The following is a 20,740-nucleotide window of genomic DNA, read 5'->3' as shown; positions in this document are numbered from 1 at the left end:
ATGGGACAGTGAACAAACGAATTAACCCTAGAAATTGACAATTTAATATGCAAGTCACATAAAAATGAGGAGGAACAGTTTTTCCTTTTATTAAAAATCCACTCTTGCCAGTCCTTAAGACTGTCTTTTTTTTATTTCTTTGGAAGGAATGATGCTAAAGCTGAAACTCCAGTACTTTGGCCACCTCATGCAAAGAGTTGACTCACTGGAAAAGACTTTGATGCTGGGAGGGATTAGGGGCAGGAGGAGAAGGGGACAACCCGGATGAGATGGCTGGATGGCATCACTGACTCAATGGACACGAGTCTGAGTGAACTCCGGGAGTTGGTGATGGACAGGGAGGCCTGGCGTGCTGCGATTCATGGGGTCGCAAGGAGTCGGACACGACTGAGCGACTGAACTGAACTGAACTGAATGGAAGCTCACTGGAGAAAGAGTCATTAGATCTAGCTAATGAGCACCGTCACAGCTGAACAGAGAAATGTCTCCTCAGAAATGCATCTTACCCCAGATAGTCTCTATGTCTCTTTTAGGGTCAGGCAGACTTTTCATTTTCAAGAAGTAAATAATCAACTTACTTGTGAGATCTTTCCCAAAAATACAACAAAGTACTCAAGATGAATTAAATCACAATGTAGATTTTCTTGCACAAGAAGTGAGCTACAGGTACCAACTGAATATATCATTATTAGGAGCACACATGCTTTATTAAAAATAAAATTAATTCAGAGTAAAAGCCAATTGATATACTTTGTGAAGTAATGTGTGCATTAAGCCAGAATGAAAACTAAATAAGTCCAGTCTCCAAATTTATTCAAGCTGCAAACACAGGCTATTGTTACAAATAAAAAAAGTGAAGTTGCTCAGTCATATCCAACCCTTTGCGACCCCATGGACTGTAGCCTACCAGGCTCCTCCATCCATGGGATTTTCCCGGCAAGAGTACTGGAGTGGGTTGCCACTTTTTTCTCCAGGGGATCTTCCTGACCCAGGGATTGAACCCAGGTCTCCCGCATTGCAGGCAGACGCTTTACAACCCAGGTCTCCCACATTGCAGGCAGACGCTTTACCGTCTGAGCCACCAGGGAAGTTCTGACAATTCACTTCCTGTGTCTCTTCTCATTAAATGGAGGCAACACCAGCCTGAGGCTATTCTCTTGGCTCCAGTTTCCCTGCTCTGACGTGTCAGACATTCCTAATGCAATCTTTCTACCCCAAATTTCACATGAACATATCTATTTCACAAAGTCATGTGCACTTAGTTCCAGTTTAAACCTTCAAAATAATGAAACCAGGAATGTTTAGATGCTAAGAATCACTATTTATATTTAAAAAAAAAAAAAAAAAAGTCCTTCATCTATTGCTCCAGGAGGCTTTCTAGAATATTTCTGAGCTGGCATTGAATGTGATAGCACTTGAGACATTAATAATGGGTCCTAATATGTCCTCTTATGTAGACACTAAAACCAAGACACGTAAAGTATGACATTACCTTATTATCCTCGAGGTTGATCACTTCCAAGAAATCATGACCCTCTAAGCCTTGGAGGCTACTGATCTGATTCTGGCTCAAATCGAGGATCTGAAGGACTCTTAGGTCATCCAAACCTGTGATCTTCTCAATCTGGTTATTGCTCTAAAATTGATAAAAATACACTTAATGTCCTAAAGAGAAAACTGCAGTGACAAGTTTTCATTCTGCGTACACTGCCTCAAACCACTTAAAATCAGTAAGACATTCTTGTCTCCCTCCATTCCCATCATTCACCTCCCTAAACACATATACATACATCATAAAAAGAAATCATGGTATTTCAGCTGGAAGACTCAGAACATAATATTTTTTGCTACAGATAAGCAGATGAATGTTCATAGGAACATTGTTCAATAGGAACGATAAAAGCTAGGCAGTATAAAATTTGGACATTGCTAACCTCAAGCCTAATGGCAGCATGACTCCATGCTCCTCTTTAGAAATATAAATTTAACAACAATTCTTTCATGGCCATTTTAACAAACCACTTGAATACTACAACTCCCACATATACTCTGTCTTCAGAAATATTCTGAATATAATCACTTCATATCACAAGGTTTGTTGTAGTCTGATATATGCTTCTGCTTATTCATGTTCTTGGTACCTTTCTCTCCTCTTGAATCCAGGCTGCACCTATGATCTGCCTTAACCCAAAGAATATGGCCCAAGTGTCCTAGCTACAAATTCTAAGACTTAAGAAGGCGTGGCGTTGGCTCCTTTTGTGTCTTGGAGCCCTGAGCTGCCATGTAAGAACTCTAGCTCCTCTAGAAAGAATCTGCGGAGGTGTTAAACAGAGAGGAGCCCTGAGACTAGAGAGAGAGAAGAAACTCAGCTATCGCAGCATCTCAGCTGAGCCCAGCCCCCAGTCAATCTGCTAGCTGTACACAGCAAGACCAGCAGAACCACCCAGCTGAGCCCAGCTCAGATTACAGAACTGCAAAATAACAAAATGGTTAACTAATAGAATTTCTCAACACCACTACATTTTGGGGTGGCATGCTCTAGAACAATACACACACAAACTAAGTTCTTAAATAATTCACACATAAACATCTTCTTAGACAACACCATGAAACAGAGAAAGATATAAGACTTAAATGGTGTTCTCTTTTCCAACCCCCATGAACCCATAACACAAATTATGGTGGTAACAACAATTTGCATTTTCTCGTACATTTCCCAACACACGCAAAATTCCTTGGGCTCATTAGTCTTTGAAGTATAAGAATATGTCCCAGTAAAGCTAAACTCTGAGTTGAGAATCACAATAAAGACTAATTTTGAGGTTTCTACTAATGCCATGTTATACCCATCCTTAAACTTTTAAAACTTTTACTGAGCACCTTATAACTAAAAAATTTTAGTATTCTCTACCATCTATAATATTTTTCCTGGTACATGTTTCCTGATACATTTAATAGTAAGAGCACATTTTCACCCAATTTTTCATAAGATTTCACTTTAATAATGAGCAAGATTTATATTCATTAATATAATTTTATGGTTCTTTAAAATATATTAATAAAATGTTGATAATCTATAAAGCTAGATGATAGTACATGGGGATTCATTAAACTATTCCCTTTATTTTTATATATGTCTGAAAAATTCCATAATGAGAAGGAAGAATACTAATGACCCCATTTGCCTAAGTCAAATTTCCTACTGTTCAAAAAAGTTCTAGAAACAGTAATAGAAAAAGGAAAGGAAAAAACTATACTGAACATAATATCCATATTAATTTAACTTATTGAAATAGGGCCTCAATATCCTATTTAAAATACACCCACATATCAAATTTACATACATAATATACTTCTTCCTAAAGACTTCTGATGTGCCATCGATGTGGAAGATAAACTGTAATTCTTTTTTAGTGTATCTCTGATGGCTTTCAAAGTGGTAGATGCCCAAGAGCAGAGTAAGGCACAGAAATGTTTAATTGGATAGTCTATGGTCATAGGAGAAAGCAGAACTTGAGAAATATGTCAAATCAGAATTTGAGTTGAAAGTCATCTAGTCAAATCTTTTATCCAGTGATGAAAAACTGATGCGTCTCTCCTCAAAGCACATGGCGAGTTTCTGCAAGAACAGTTCTTGCACTTTTCATCATGTTGAGCAGGGAAAAGGGAGCCGTTAGAAACTAGTTTATTAAATAAATGAAATGAGAAATAGTCTCAATCTCCCAAGCTGGGAGGGGGAAAAGAAAAACAAATGACGTTTACTGAGACACAATGATTTTTTGAAGTTTGGAATGGATTGTCCTTACTTGCTAAAGGAGGTGACTGGCAGAACAGACCATGAGTGAACCACATTTTCCCTTAATATTTATTGTAAAAGTAGGGAATTAACAATTGGTTTGTATAGTGAATGGCTCTTTTTTTTCCTCTGAATTTATCTCAATAAAGTGAATTACTTTCAGCAGTACAATTGTTTTACTGATACCACAATTCTTTTAAAAAGCATGAAAAACTATTGAAACAAATGAGTCTCATTTTATGTATTTTATTAATATATGGAAAAGAAAACTTTACCATTCTCAAATATTTTAAAGAAAATGAATGATGGAAAATTCTGTATTTTCTAGTTAATCTTGGATGATGGGAAAGGGAATGGGGAACAATCCGTCTAATCTACTTGTAGGAAAAGTAAGGTTTTTTATGCTTTTTCTAAAAGCTGCTTGAGATGAAACTGTCAACACAGTTTACTTATTCAGTTATTGAAACAAGGTCTTACGATAAAAGTGCTATGTGTTGTTATTCTTAATAACGAGCTGAATTCTCATTCCCTATGTGCAGCTGTATATCTCTTTCCATATACCATGCTCTACTTAAAGTGAAGAGGAATGCAATGTAAAAAGATACATAAAGAAAAGCATAAAGTTGCAACAAGCTGCAAATTGAATAGAACATACTGCCAAGAATCCTTCAAATTATCATAATTTTAAAATGTGACTTTCTTTTATAATTTTTAAGTTTGCAATTTGACTTGCTGAAGTCATTTTCATTTACAGCTTTGCCACTGTGCCTTAGTGGACAGAAAATATGAAACTTCAGGGGAATAATTAAACTTTACCACGTCTCTACTGGCAGTCAGTAGTTTGCCCTCATCTAATTCACCGTAAGGAGTGAAGAGTCTTGAAAAAGCACTTCAGGCTTCAAGCTTGGGGAAAGAAAAATTAACACATAACCAACCACCAGCTGTCTGTGGTTAAACAAGACAGAAATAATGCATCATATCTGTAAAAAAATCTGCAGATAACCCAAGATGCCATCCTAAACAACAGTTCAACAATCTTCTGTGGGATAGTTAACATAAGAAATTAATAAATTATGTCTCATGGCTTAAAATCCTTGCCTATCCTGTGACAGATAAAATGAAGAACAGAAAAGCCATCTAAAGGTAGGAAGGAAGAAGAAAGACTCCTAGATCATCCACAAACTACTTTATCAGCCCCCAAACTAGTGAGCTAGACTATTACTTCAAAAATACTGTATATATGGTTGGAACTAATATGATCCTGCTGATTTTTAAGTGAGTTGTCTATGTTTTCATTCAGTCACAGTCACAGAGCATGTCATATAGCTTAAGGATAGTGCTCTTCATGGGGAAAAAATTTAAAATATTAACTTTCTGAAGGAAATTGTTCATTTATTCTCAGCGAGAGAGAATAAATGAACTTTATTTACTTATTCATTCATAATAAATTATGAATAAATTTATTCATAATTCTGGTTTTCTAGAATGGGAGACTAGCATATAGTGATATAAAAGGATTGCCAAAATTCAGTGCCCAGTGGTTCATTTGAAAGTAATGAAGGTTTTTTATTTTTTGTGCAATGACGCTTTAACTGCAATAAATATTACCCTTCTTCATGTTGTTTAGTCACTAAATCGTCTCCGACTCTGCAACCCCATGGACAATAGCCTGCCAAGTTCCTCTGTTCATGGCATTTCCCAGGCAAGAATACTGGAGTGAGTGCCATTTCCTTCTCCAGGGGATCTTTCCGACCCAGGGATCAAACCTGTGTCTCTTGCATTGGCAGGTGGATTCTTTTCTGCTGAGCCACCAGGGAAGTCCAAACATTATGCTTAAATATGTTTAACTATTATTGCATTAATAAGACATTATAAATATATTCTTAACAGGTGCTAAAAGTATGCCTTTCTTTCTCAGTGGTAAAGTCAGTCTTTTAAAAAATGGAATTTGTATACCAAGTTAGAAAATCATTTTATCTTAAGCATGAAATATTCATCAAACACACATAAACAAACCAGATATGAAAAGGAGCAAACAAAATGGAAGATCATGACATTTCACAAAGAAACTAGCTCTTTATAAAACTGAAAAATCCTGGCTATCATTCATATTGTCACTAAGACATTAATTAGTACTTCTATAAAGAATAATACTTTTGGTAGACTTACCAGACAAAGTATTTTGATTGGTAACATGCCTAAGCCATTAATGGTTGTGATCTTGTTGTTGGCCAAACTAAGGTAGTTAAGACTGCTACACAGCTCTAGTCCACTGATTTCAGTTATCTCATTGCCTGTACACCACGACTATGTTTAAGGAAAATGTTACTGGAAACATTTTGAAGAAACAATGAATCAGTGTCAAATCATCATTAGAAAAATCAGACAACAGCATAAATAAAAAGTACTACATGCCCAATACAAAGCATGCCAAATCCTAAAGTATTTTTTATATGTAAGCTAATACTTACATAGGGAAAACATCTGAAAAAGAGTGGATGTATATGTGTGTGTGTGTATGTATATGTGTGTGTGTGTATGTATACGTATACTTTACATATATCGACTTAGCAACATACCTGATTCACTTTGCTGTACACCTGAAACTAACACATTGTAAATCAACTATACGCCAATAAAAATTTTTAAAAAAAGAAAAGAAAAGAAAGAAGTTAGTACTAGCACTACTTTTTTTTTTTTTAAAGGAACAGCTTTTGAGTGCACTCAGTTGCATCTGTATTCATATGTGACTCATTTAATTGGTGAGGAAAAAATAATTACTCGCCAGAGTGAAACCACCAGGGTGGTTCAAAGCTGCCTCTTTGGCAGCATTTTTCCTTTGCTCCCTTAATGGTCTTCATGGGAAACTCTTGTACTTTCCTACAGGCAGAAGTTCTGAATCCAGGGTTGTCCTGGGGAAGCACACGTGCTTTATCATCCCCATAACCAGGAAAACAGCCTGGGAGATGTCATCTGTAGAAAATGGGTCATCTGAGATGTCAACTGAGAAAATTTGGAGATGAACAGCTTTTGGGCAAATTTCCAGGACTTAATGTAATTATCCACCAAAGCTCAGTTTTCCTTCCCAAGTAGCCTAAGGCATCACCATTTTCTCAGCCAATTGTCATTTTCAGGGCTTCCAGTCTTCACCAAGACCTGGCATTTTTTGCTTTAAAACATCTCTTTAAATATGCCATTGTTTTTCATCCCCACCTTAATTCAGCTTTGGTACCAGTGCATACCTCTTACATTTCTTCTTGTCTTTAAGTCATCTTACACCCTATAGTCAGGTTAAATTTTTTTCAAAATATTGATTGGATATCATGCTTCAATTAACAAACTCTTACAGGATGAATTCCAAAATCTTCACTCTGGCATTTAAGGCCGTTTACTTTAAGCAAAACCTATTTATTGAATTTCATCCCCATTATAATCCAGTGAGAATTCTCCAATTCTGCCAGGTCCATCTTCTTAATAGTTCAGGAATTTACATTTGACTTTCTTTTTTTTTTTTAATACTGCTTTCCTAATTATTTCTAAAATCTGCCCATTCTTCAGGATTTAATTCAAAATTCCACTTTTTAAGTTTTCTCTTTCTGTTTTTTTAACATTTGCTTTAGACTGGCATATTAAGCATTTCTTTTTGATGAATAGCCTCATTTCTCTACTTCTATTACTTTTTAATTACATAAATAAGTACGAGTGACAGATCTGGAGACCATATATTCACAACATACAGAGTAGACAAAGAATTAAGCATCTAGAAAATATAAAGATGACTATAGCCCAGTAGAAAATGGGGAAAGAAGATAATCAAGAAATTCTCAGAAGAGCAAATCCAAGTGGCTAACATAACAGGGAGAAGAAAATGGTAAGCCACTCCAGTATTTTCGCCTGGGAAATCCTATGGATAGAGGGCTACAGTCCATGTGGTCACAAGAGTCAGACACAACTTAGCAACTACAGCACCACCACCACCATAAAAACATGAAAGGACACTCTGGTTCACCTGTAGTCAGGAGAAAGTAAATTAAGATGTTATTCTTTGCCTCTCAGTTTGGTAAACATTTTTAAAGTTTTGAAGAATAGATTCTTTCATAGCACTGAGTGAGAGGGTTCATTATGGTACAGCCTCTCTGGAGGCAGTCTGGCAGTGTTTATTATAACTGTAAATATCGGGGCAATTCCTATTCTTGGTATTCACTCTAGACAAACTGTTTCTTCCTCAAAGCCTTTTCTGGTCAACTTTGAGTACCCCACCTATGGAGATCAATCTCAGAACCAACGAATGCTTTGAAGAGAAAGGAATAGACCGTAAGTATCACAAAAACACACATTTTGCTTCATAATTATCTGTAGTTATCCTAACTCTATTACTCACTAGTTGTGTGACATAATTTCTCTCTGCTCAGACTTTCCATCTGTACAATGAAGATAACACCAGGTTGCCATGAAGCCCAAAAGTTAGATCATGAGGAAAATGTGTGAATGAGTTGTACCAACTACCAAGTACCTCACACTTACAAGGCATGATGTTATTGTTACTAAATTACAAGCAGATGAAGCTAAGGAATCATATCCTCTGCCTCCTGGCCAATAGCACACGAACGAGGATCTGGGCCAGGATGGCTTCTGAAAGAACTAGGCCAGAGACACCTGTTAATTCAGAAACTAAAAGCAATGATGAGAAAATACTGCCAAACGAACTGGAAATTCCTCGATTTTCCTCACAGGTTCCAGATTCAATCCTTAAGTGGAAGCATAATGCTGCTTATTGTCAGCACGCATTTCAAAACCACTTTCACAAAGCTTCCCGCCAGACTAGCTCTACAGACAGACATTTATGCTCATAAACAGGATCCTTCTTTCTGCTTCCATTTTCTTTGAGCTGTTTAAATAATCACTCCATAGATGAATTAAAATATCCTTAGAGTAGCACTCCTGGGCAAGAAAAATTAAGCATGGAAAACTTCAAATGGACAACTGTTTCACTCTCGCCCAGGAAGCAATAGTCTCTTAAGTCCTATTTCAGGAGCACTAGGGTCTTGGTAGCTCAGCCTCAGCAGAAATGAAGATATTCAGTTATGATGGAGAGTAAAACAAATGCTTGTCAGTGGCTGAGTCAGGAAGGATTCCCATGGGAAGCAGGCAGGAATTAGAAAACTAGAATATGGAGATCCAGAAACCGTCAAGAGATAATGGAAATTGAAAAGGAAAGCTTGTTGACTGTGTGTATAATGATTTTCTAAGACAAGAGAGACTACATTCAGTTTACTCTCTAGCTTTGAATAAGAGAGAAAGTCATATATTATGAAATTAGTACTGCAAGGGCCAGAAGAAGGAGGAAAACAGATGCCCCCTGCAGTCACGGCCAGGGCTTCTACACTGGGGCAAAGGATGAGGAAGTGACTGAACATTTCTGCTGATAAATACTTCCATTTCACCAAAACTGTCTGTTTCCCAACTCTTCACTCCTCTTTAAATTTCACGGAATTTCAAGCATTATAAATTACACCTGACCTTTGAAAAACAGGTTTGAAATTTATGGGACCACTTATACTTGAGTTGTTTTTTCTTTTTCACTAAATGCATACGACAGTGATACATCATCTATGGAGGCTGGTTGAATCCACTGATGCAGAACTGTGGCTAACAAAGAAGTTACTATAAAGTTCTGTGAAGATATTCAATTGCTCTGGGTTTGGTCCCTAACTCTTACCATTATTCAAGGATCAAGTGCAATCATGTTCTTAAGTAGAGTACTTTTAACCGTGGTGTAAGTCTCCACTAACTACTTCCACAGTTACATCATATGTGACTGTCAGCAGTGACAACAGTCAGTATGCAGGACTGGTCCATCCAACGCTCTGAGTTCAGGAATAACTTTCTCTCTCCCATCTCATTTTCTTAACAACCTTCATGAAATGTTAGTTGCCCTTCCTCCTAACATTATTCTTTCACATTCTTTAATAGGTCTTGGGACTATTCAGTAAGAAGAAATATAATCAGTTAAGTCATTAAAATGTTACAATGAATTAGTTTACTAGCTTAATTCTCTTAGATATATTTCAATTTTAAAAGGCCACTATTAGGAGAAAGAGACTCAAAGAACTAAGAATCAACACACTGCATCCTAATTCTAAAGTTTTATGATCCTATGAATAAATCTTTTACTGTGGAATGCTAGATCCTCATGGAGACTGAGTGAAGGAGCCCAAAGGCACATAAGCATAACTTTCCAGCTAGGGAAGAGCCCTAGCAATATATTTTTACATTTTGGTGATGCTGTCAGCAGTTCACAGTGCTTGACATGAATTATTCGCTACTCTGGTATTTGCTCTTATTCATTTGTCTACAATCATAAAATATGGGCCTGGTGTATAGAAAACAGTTACTAAGAAATAAGTAGGAAATCCATCACAATTCTCTTAGTGGAAAGAACCACAGTGATGGCTTTAATCAAAATCAATCCTGAAGGATGTATATCACCTTACCAGTGAAAAATGTTCTTCACTCTGAGAATGAATCTCTTTAAGAAATGAAACATGCATACACTTTAAATGGCTATGTGATAAAAGTAGTAATTATTCAATGAATTGCAACATGGGAAGAACAACGGAATTCAGAAGACTAGTCTTGGTTCAACCATTTACCAAATAATCTTGGACATGTCCTTGGGTCTTGGGCTTCACTCATAAAATAATAGCACTAAAGACAAAAAAGAAAAAAATAAAATAAATAACAGCACTAGATGATCCCTAGAGTCCTGTCTAGATCTAAAAATTCTATGAATCAATTTTTCAAAATTTCATGATTCTATAATCATAGAATAAATTCCAATGAACAATCAATTAGTATATATAGGTAAAGAATAAACTGCATCCTTTCTTAAACCTAAACAAATGTACTTATCCTTGGTAAAGTTTTTCTTCTTCCATTTTGGGGTGCTTATCAATTATCAGTTGCCCACCTACAAAGGACAAAAGAGTATAATAAACTAAACAGTTAATATCATATAGCTAACATTAGAAGACTCTACACATGGACATCATCAGATGGTCAACACCGAAATCAGATTGATTATATTCTTTGCAGCCGAAGATGGAGAAGCTCTATACAGTCAACAAAAACAAGACCAGAAACTGACTGTGGCTCAGATCATGAACTCCTTATCACCAAACTCAGACTTAAATTGAAGAAAGCAGAGAAAACCGCTAGACCATTCAGGTATGACCTAAACCAAATCCCTTATGATTATACACTGGAAGTGAGAAATAGATTTAAGGGCCTAGATCTGATAGAGTGCCTGATGAACTATGGAATGAGGTTCGTGACATTGTACAGGAGACAGGGATCAAGACAATCTCCATGGAAAAGAAATGCAAAAAAGCAAAATGGCTGTCTGAGGAGGCCTTACAAATAGCTGTGAAAAGAAGAGAGGCGAAAAACAAATGAGAAAAAGAAAGATATAAGCATCTGAATGCAGAGTTCCAAAGAATAGCAAGAAGAGATAAGAAAGTCTTCTTCAGTGATCAGTGCAAAGAAATATAGGAAAAGAACAGAATGGGAAAGACTAGAGATCTCTTCAAGAAAATTAGAGATACCAAGGGAATATTTCATGCAAAGATGGGCTCGATAAAGGACAGAAATGGTCTGGATCTAACAGAAGCAGAAGATATTAAGAAGAGGTGGCAAGAATACACAGAAGAACTGTACAAAAAAGATCTTCATGACCCAGATAATCACAATGGTGTGATCACTCACCTAGAGCCAGACATCCCGGAATGTGAAATCAAGTGGGCCTTAGAAAGCATCACTATGAACAAAGCTAGTGGAGGTGATGGAATTCCAGTAGAGCTATTTCAAATCCTGAAAGATGATGCTGTGAAAGCGCTGCACTCAATATGCCAGCAAATTTGGAAAACTCAGCAGTGGCCACAGGACTGGAAAAGGTCCGTTTTCATTCCAATTCCAAAGAAAGGCAATGCAAAAGAATGCTCAAACTACCACACAATTGCACTCATCTCACATGCTAGTAAAGTAATGCTCAAAATTCTCCAAGGCAGGCTTAAGCAATACGTGAACCGTGAACTCCCTGATGTTCAAGCTGGTTTTAGAAAAGGCAGAGGAACCAGAGATCAAATTGCCAACATCTGCTGGATCATCGAAAAAGCAAGAGAGTTCCAGAAAAACATCTATTTCTGCTTTATTGACTATGCCAAAGCCTTTGACTGTGTGGATCACAATAAACTGTGGAAAATTCTGAAAGAGATGGGAATGCCAGACCACCTGACCTGCCTCTTGAGAAATCTGTATGCAGGTCAGGAAGCAACCGTTAGAACTGGACATGGAACAACAGACTGGTTCCAAATAGGAAAAGGAGTATGTCAAGGCTGTATATTGTCACCCTGCTTATTTAACTTCTATGCAGAGTACATCATGAGAAACGCTGAACTGGAAGAAACACAAGCTGGAATCAAGATTGCCGGGAGAAATATCAATAACCTCAGATATGCAGATGACACCACCCTTATGGCAGAAAGTGAAGAGGAACTAAAAAGCCTCTTGATGAAAGTGAAAGTGGAGAGTGAAAAAGTTGGCTTAAAGCTCAACATTCAGAAAACGAAGATCATGGCATCTGGTCCCTTCACTTCATGGGAAATAGATGGGGAAACAGTGGAAACAGTGTCAGACTTTATTTTCTTGGGCTCCAAAATTACTGCAGATGGTGACTGCAGCCATGAAATTAAAAGACGCTTACTCCTTGGAAGGAAAGTTATGACCAACCTAGATAGCATATTCAAAAGCAGAGACATTACTTTGCTGACTAAGGTCCGTCTAGTTAAGGCTATGGTTTTTCCTGTGGTCATGTATGGATGTGAGAGTTGGACTGTGAAGAAGGCTGAGTGCTGAAGAATTGATGCTTTTGAACTGTGGTGTTGGAGAAGACTCTTGAGAGTCCCTTGGACTGCAAGGAGATCCAACCAGTCCATTCTGAAGGAGATCAGCCCTGGGATTGCCTTGGAAGGAATGATGCTAAAGCTGAAACTCCAGTACTTTGGCCACCTCATGTGAAGAGTTGACTCATTGGAAAAGACTCTGGTGCTGGGAGGGATTGGGGGCAGGAGGAAAAGGGGACGACAGAGGATGAGATGGCTGGATGGCATCACTGACTCGATGGACGTGAGTCTGAGTGAACTCCGGGAGTTGGTGATGGACAGGGAGGCCTGGCATGCTGCGATTCATGGGGTTGCAAAGAGTTGGACACGACTGAGCAACTGAACTGAACATTGAGTTATTAACATAATCTACTATAATCATATTGTCAGCACTACTGGTTTGATTAACTGATTTGTTTTTATTTTAAATAACTGCTTCTAAGATTGATAATTATACTTTTATTTTAATTTTATTTTAAACAAAGTTGCATTTCTTTCCCCTCAAATAGATAATACAGATGCTCACTAAGGAAAGCTTGAACAAATTTAAAAAGTTTAAAATACATAACAGCTAAATTTCTAAAGCACTTAAAAAAGGACAAGTAGCAGCAGCAGCAGCAGAATGGTATCAGATTAAAAAAACATGATATTCAAAATATAATAGAGAAGGACTGATTAGGTTAGAGCTGTGGATCTCAAAAGTGTGGTCCTCAGACCAGCAATATCAGCATCACCTAGCAATTGGCAGAGGATGAAAAGGTTAGATAGCATTACTGACTGAACAGGTATGAATTTGAGCAAACTCTGGGAGCTAGTGAAGGACAGGAGTCTGGCGGGCTGCTGTCCATGGGGTCACTAAGTGTTGGACACAACTTAGCAACTGAACAACAGGAACTTGTTAGTGATGCAAATTCTCAGGTACCACTCCAGACTTACTTAAGCAAAAGCTCTGGAGGATGGGGACCAGCAATAGGTGTTTTAACAAGCCCTCCAGGGAATTCTGATAGAGCTAAAGTTTGAAGTTTGGTAAATAATTATTTTCAAGGAAATTCATTTCTAATTTTCAAATTAAAAAAAATTTTTAATGGAAAATGGGTACATTGTTGGTCATATTCAGCCTGCTTCTATTTACTTTTACAACTTTGATGAATATTCTTAGAAACACAGGTCTGTGGTCATCTGATACATGCCTCTGCTTATGCATACTCTTGTACAGGTGTCTCCTCTTGAATCCAGGCTGCACCCATGACCTGCCTTAACCCAGAGAATACGGCAGAAAAGTCCTGGTTCCAAATCTAAGGCTTAAGAAGGCCTGGCAGTGGCCTCTTTTGTGTCTTACAGCCCTGAGCTGCCATGTCTCCTGTAACTTCCTGATATAACCCCTAGACTGAATTGCCTATTCTTTCCTTTCCCCTTTGATTTTATACCTAAACTATATTTGGTTTTATTAACAGCCAACTGAACTGGCACATGGAAATAGAGTTCACTCATTTTCACTACTGTATGATAATGCTGTTGTATCAGTATACCATAATTTATTTATGCTCTCTCTTATCAAGGAGTATTTGGGCTATTTCAATTTTTGCTGTTATAAGCAATGTTGCTACGAGCATTCTTACACAAGCCTCCAGGTACACGTATGCTAAACTTCCTAGACATAAGAATGAAAGGGCTAGGTCACAAAATGTGGAGGTTCAACCGTACAAGACTGCACAAAATTGCTTTCCAAAGTGGCTGAACTAATTTCACAACCATAGGAAGAAAAACAGAGATCCTCTTGACCTATGTGTTCTCTAACATGGGGTATTTTTAGATTTCTTACATTCTGCCAATTGAATGGCTGCGACACAGTATCTCATGGTCTTGAATTGCATTTCCCTGAGTACAAGTGAGGTTGACATGTCTTCATATGTTTATTAGTCTTTCTGATTCATTTTCTATAAAATTATTTTTACATACCTTCTCCCATCTTCATATCCAGGAACATAATATATTTCCCTTCAGCTATGTCTTTAATACTCTTCAATGAAGTTTTATTATGTTCCCTCTACAGGTCTTGCTCATCTTTAATAAGAAATACATTGTTGTAAATAGTGTTTCTTTTAAAGGCTGTGTTTTCTACTTGCTTGTTTGTGGTGTACAGTAATGCAGCTGATTTCTGTTTATTGAAATCATATCCAACTATCTTGCTGAACTCTCAAAACTCTATTATTTCTAGTAATTTAGCAAGTTCTTTTACCTATTCTCTGTAGACAATCACATCATCTATAAAAATAACTTTTCCTCTGTATCCATCTTTATATTTTCCTTTAATTTCTTTCTCTTATCTTTTGGAACTGAGCAACACCTCTAAAACAATGATGGTTAGAAGTGGCAAAGGTAGTTGTCTTGCCTTGAATCCTTGAGTATAAAGAGTGCTTTTAACATGCCTCCAGTTGAGATAAAGTTTGTTTCAAATATTTTTGTTGACATTCTTACCAAGTCGAGGAAATTTCCTATTACTAATTTACTAAGTTTTTATTGTGAAGGAAAAATAGATTCTATTAAATTTTCTGTATCTATTGCTCACATGATTTATTTCCCTTAATCTGTTCAAGTTATTAATGACATTTTAAAATCTGCTACTGTTAAACTCGCCTTACATTCATGAGATAAACATAACTTGGTCATGGTATATTATCTTTTTCATATATTGTCAGATGCAGTGCGCTAATATTTTATTTAGGATTTTTACGTCTATATCACAAGTGAAATAAGCCTGCCTTTTTCCCTTCTCTTATCTTTCCTTGTCTGGTTTGGGTATCAAAGTAATCTTATTAGAATGAACTGTGCATACGCCTTCTGTTTTAAATCTTTGAAAGAATTTGTTCATTTTTGAAAAGTCTGTTCTTCAAAGTTTGGGTCTGGTGGGGTTTTTGTGTGAAGATATTTAATTCATTTTAATTTGTAACGAGTTACTTTAATAGTTATAGGACTACTCAGTGTTTCTATCTCCACGTCAGTGCTTTGGTACAGAACATGTTTCTAGGGATTTATTCACTTCATCTAAGTTTTCAAATGTACTGGCATTAAAAAGTTGTCTAGAAATTCTTTATCTTAAAGCTTTTTAGTCTTTTCAAAACTCTAATTACATAATTACACACAACATGATATGCCTGCACAGAACAAAAGAAAGAGGCATCATTAGTACTGTTTAAAAACTAGCCTACCCTCATTCAAAGCTGTAAGCTATCTAAGAAGTTGTTTATGAAGGGCAGCTTGTTCTGGGTACTTGTCTTTGCATTTTTAAAAACCCAGGTGAGCAACAGTGCTGTGGTACATTCTAATTTTGTGTCTATGTTCTGAATTTCAATCCATTCTGATATAGTAATTAAAGCTTTTTATATTTTGGAGAGAAGACTCCATTGTTACATCTAAAGTGAAGTTTAAAAAAAACCCTGATTTCTTCCTCCACTGACATTTACAAAGTCATAATAGTTTAGCTTTTTACATGGAAAGATAAATTTAGTAGAAATTGAGACTTTCATGATATGTTTTAAAGAGCATCTTCAGTCCAAAATACCATTGAAATGTTTTCTCTGACAATTCCATGCTGCACATGGAAGACTATTTTTCTGGGAGACAGAATTCCAGACTGCTGCGTCACAGTGTCACTCAGGGTACCCTGGGGATACAAGTGGCTCTTGATGCTGAATTTCTTCTGGCTGCTTGGGGCTTAGGGGGCAGCTGACTTCTAGACTAGTGCTTTTCAAGCTTTAGTATCAACTCACATCACCTGGGGGTTTTGTTAAAAATGCAGATTCTGATTTCTGAGGTCTGGGGTAGCCTCCAAGAGCCTGCATTTCTAAGAAGTTCCAGGCAATGCTGCTGCTGCTGCTGCTACTCCTTGAGGAGCATTCTTCTAGATGGCCCGAGATGATGAGATCTCCAAGCCAGACTGCTTCAGGGCTGTCAGACTGTATCTCTTTGCAAATGCAATACACGTACGACAGTCAAGCATAAAGTGAAGGTTCTGTGAATGGGTGCTGTTAATGTGTACTACTTTTAGCTTGTCATCAAAACAAATCCTTCCTTCATTTTGTTTCATTTTGATCATTTTCTTATTAGGCAATGTTCAGGAACACTTGCTTGTTTCAAGAGCACCATCTGAATTTCCACTAATTGCTCATTTTCACATATAAGTTCTAAAGAGAGTGATGCTATGTTTTAAGCTTTCCATCATATACGAAAAAAGGGTTTTTCCTACAAAATATGTCTTCAAGAAAATGTATCTTCTGTTCTCCCCACATCCCCGCCTCATTACAAGTGTAGTGTGTAGTAGCTGCTGCCACATCCCTGGAATGAGGCACCCGAGGGCAATCAATTCATTCTCCACTCTGCCCCGAAAAATCCCCAGGTGGGTAGAAAGATACTTACCGAGAAAGAGAAGGCACTGCTCCCTTATCACCCAGAGAACATCAGTCTCTGGTGTAAAGAAGTTCAAGCTCATTAAACTCACAGATCCCCTGTCAACCCCTTAGGGTCCAGAAGCTGGAGTGTGTCAACTTGAAAGTAGGTGCTCTGTTTGCACAGGAGCCTGGCTCAAGAAACAGGTACGTTGCTAAAGTTGGCTATGAATCAAACGTTGTTGGTTTAATAACTGTTAAAACATTTTTTATGGAAGCACCATTTGAAATACACTGGAGAAGACTGCCAGTTAAAGGGAGCTTTGTGTGAATTTTTCTGTAAAATAAATACTCACTCGTTTTGGTCATATCTGGATTTTCAGATACTAGATTTACATAAAGTAGGGTACCAGTTTAAGTAAATTTGAAGAAGGGGGTTGGGTAAACAGAACTTCTTATCTGGTTCTAGAATTAAAAGTAAGCCTATGTTTATTTATCAGAAGAATGACTGACTTCTTAGCTTTTCAGGTGTAAGAAGTTCTTGGCAAGCTTTGCTTACAATCTTACTCCATGGTCAGTAAGAAACCTTCCTTCATTTTGTGAGTATCAATCCTGAGCCATTTCAATGAGTCACACATCTCTAGTAAATTTGCCTATCCGGCACTGCTTCATATCATCCAGTACACACGTATTAATTACACATGTATTAACTACATGGGCCTATTAACCAAATGTTCCCTGTTACTCATTCAAAGGATACTGTCCAAAATTAGTTTCGTGAGAGACTCGTATGCCGATAAACTGCACATTTCTGAAATTTGGTTGTAGGAAAAATCCACCTTCTGATGAGAGAAAGAGAGCAGGATGTCATTCGTCTTAACCACACAATTGCTGCCACAAGAAGAATGTCTTTTCTGAAGACGAGTTACCAGTTCAAAATACACTCAGGCTGACTTACTTGCCGTGTGTGTAATCATTTCCTATCTGGGACTCTGTCCATTCTGGGGCGAAATAAGGGGGAGACCCTTTCCTGTGGCCAGTGCACACCCCCCCAACAGAAACGCTTTCCGTTTCTGCAGTCACTCTCCCCATTTTCAGCATTCACTTTAAACCTTCTTGATCTTCCTTCAGAATTTAACCTCAACCTCACCCTTATTAACACCATGTCTCATCTTCTCTAACTCCCAGTAGCCTCTGTACACCTAATGTATATGTATATCCTGTTTCCAGTTTCTTCACTTTCTCTATTTCTATCTCAATTTACTCTCCCACATCACTCCCCTAAATGCCAGAAAAGTTTTTCTTATTTATCCCTCAAGCCAGGGGATACCTCTTCCACTCAGCACCCTTTCTCAAAATTGACTATTTTATTATAGGAAAGCATTTTCAAAAGTATCAGTTGTCCTTACTCAAAGATATCAGAAAGACAAACAATATTAAATAGCTTTAATTATTCACCTACTGGCAAAAGATGGAAAAATATTTTTAAACACTGCACTGATAACTTTGTTGGGCACACTGTAATCATTTTCTGGAAAACTATAAGCAATTATATAATAAGTACTATTCTTATCTTCTTTTGCCCTTTAAAACAGTAATTTTAACCCCCCCAAAGTGCTAAGATTATTTTTATCAATATATTAAATACTAAATACTTTAAATACTAAAACCTTTAAATACTGAACACTAAAAAATTGTTTTTGAAAACAGCTCAAGTGGAAAGAGCAGAAAACTGGTTAAATTGATTACGATACAGCAACAAGACTGCAGAGTCAGTAAAATAAGTGAATCATGTAAAGAAATAGAAATATGCAAATAAAATGCCATTAGTTCAAAAAGTCAGAAATAAAATTTTATGCATATACAAGTTGCAACTATGTAAAATGTATCCCATGACTGAATTAAAAAGTCAGTTTGGCATAACAAAATGAAGCTTCATGTTTACTTTTTTCTTCTATATAATAATGAAGGGCTAGAAATAAACTTCTAATTATCTAGGCTTATTTACAACTGACATTTTTTCTCATGATACCTATCTAACTACACCCCTGTCGGGACTCCATCCATCCATTTATTTACACTGGGCTTGTTGGGAGACCTTAAAAGGGTTAAGACACTGCCCTGATTCCCAATGGGAGTTCCACTGGAGCCCAGAGCTTGTAAGAAGGCCCATCAATCAAATGAAACTTCTTCACCTACTAAGAGCAAAATCATTTCAGCAAATATAAAAAGGGTACGAGTAAAGGCTCCTGTTCTTTGGGGCATGTATGCTTTCTCTGGTTGGTGGCACAAGGCACTAAAATAATAAATGAAACGGAAGCAAAGCTTCCCTAAAGGGTGGGAGATTATACACAAGCCTGATTTACTGGAAAAAAAAATGGGCTTTGAGTCTCAGTCATGGGGTTCAGTGCCAGCCCTGTGACCTCCCAGCAAAGGTTAAGTAAGTTATTTAACCTTTTGTGTTCTGCAAACCCATGTGTAAAATGAGACCATCCCAGCTGCCTCACAGTTCTTGCTGGGGGGATCTGGTAAGATCCTGCATTGGAAACTCTGGAAGATCTCGATCATTCCCCTCCCAGGTCCACAAAGGGGATCACTTAGGGTTCACATAGGGTTGAAGTCGGAGAAGGCAATGGCACCCCACTCCAGTACTCTTGCCTGGAAAATCCCATGGATGGAGGAGCCTGGAAGGCTGCAGTCCATGGGGTCGCTGAGGGTCAGACACGACTGAGCGACTTTACTTTCACTTTTCACTTTCCTGCAATGCAGAAGGAAATGGCAACCCACTCCAGTGTTCTTGCCTAGAGAATCCCAGGGATGGGGGAGCCTGGTGGACTGCCATCTACGGGGTCGCACAGAGTCAGACATGACTGAAGCGACTTAGCAGCAGCAGCAGCTCCCTGGCAGTGGAGAGGGAGTCAGATTCTTGACTTCAAATGGACCCAGAGGATACTTTGGATCTAAATTAATTTGGTTCCTAAATAAAGTAAAACTAGTAGATAAGAAAAAGCAATTGGTCTCCATTCTGCAAAATAAATTTTAATGAAACACTTGAGTCCAACCCCAGCTTGTTGCAATGGTTCCCAAATTCATCAGCATGTTACAGCCACGTGGGCGGGGTCCTTGAAAAATCCCCACACTCAGGCCTTACTCTGGACCACTTGAATCAGAATCTCTGAGAGTGGGGTCCAGGCATCAGCAGTTTTTAAAACTTCCCAGGTGATTCCAATGTGCAGAAAATTGGGGTACCATCAGTCTGTGATCTCTCTGCTTAATTAAGTATGGTCCATGGACCAGCAGCAATGGCTTGCCAGGACAGTTGTTAGAAAGGAGAGTCTCAGGCCCACCCCAGACCTACTAGGTTAGAATCTCATTTTCACAAGAATGCCACATGAGCTATATTCACATTAAAGCATGAGACACTGGGTTCCACAGCAGAGTAAGCTGCTCCATCAATCAACATTCCTTGAGCTTTGTTCTGCCTCAGAAATGCAGAAGCATGTGCAGAGAAGCAAGAATGAAGATCTGAAATCACTGCTTTCTAAACAGAAGCTAAGGCTGGATCAATAAGAAGGCAAAACGTAAGCCCCCAGGAAATTTTTACAGATTTTTCAGGTACA

At 37.7% G+C, this 20,740-nt stretch overlaps 1 protein-coding gene across 1 annotated transcript in view; it reads right to left on the bottom strand.

The window, feature by feature from the left end:
* Positions 1-20,740, bottom strand: part of LRGUK (leucine rich repeats and guanylate kinase domain containing) — a 109,075-nt gene that overhangs the window by 73,307 nt on the left and 15,028 nt on the right. Inside the window, exons 5-7 of the mRNA XM_052639044.1 lie at positions 17,881-17,962; positions 5,966-6,090; positions 1,493-1,636 (exon numbers count right to left, since the gene is read on the bottom strand). Coding sequence (XP_052495004.1) covers positions 1,493-1,636; positions 5,966-6,090; positions 17,881-17,962 — 351 coding nt within the window. The remainder of the gene's footprint in view (positions 1-1,492; positions 1,637-5,965; positions 6,091-17,880; positions 17,963-20,740) is intronic.

The sequence above is a fragment of the Budorcas taxicolor genome, chromosome 4, assembly GCF_023091745.1.
Source record: "Budorcas taxicolor isolate Tak-1 chromosome 4, Takin1.1, whole genome shotgun sequence".
Classification (NCBI taxonomy): domain Eukaryota; kingdom Metazoa; phylum Chordata; class Mammalia; order Artiodactyla; family Bovidae; genus Budorcas; species Budorcas taxicolor.
This window is presented reverse-complemented; position numbering and strand designations above follow the sequence as displayed.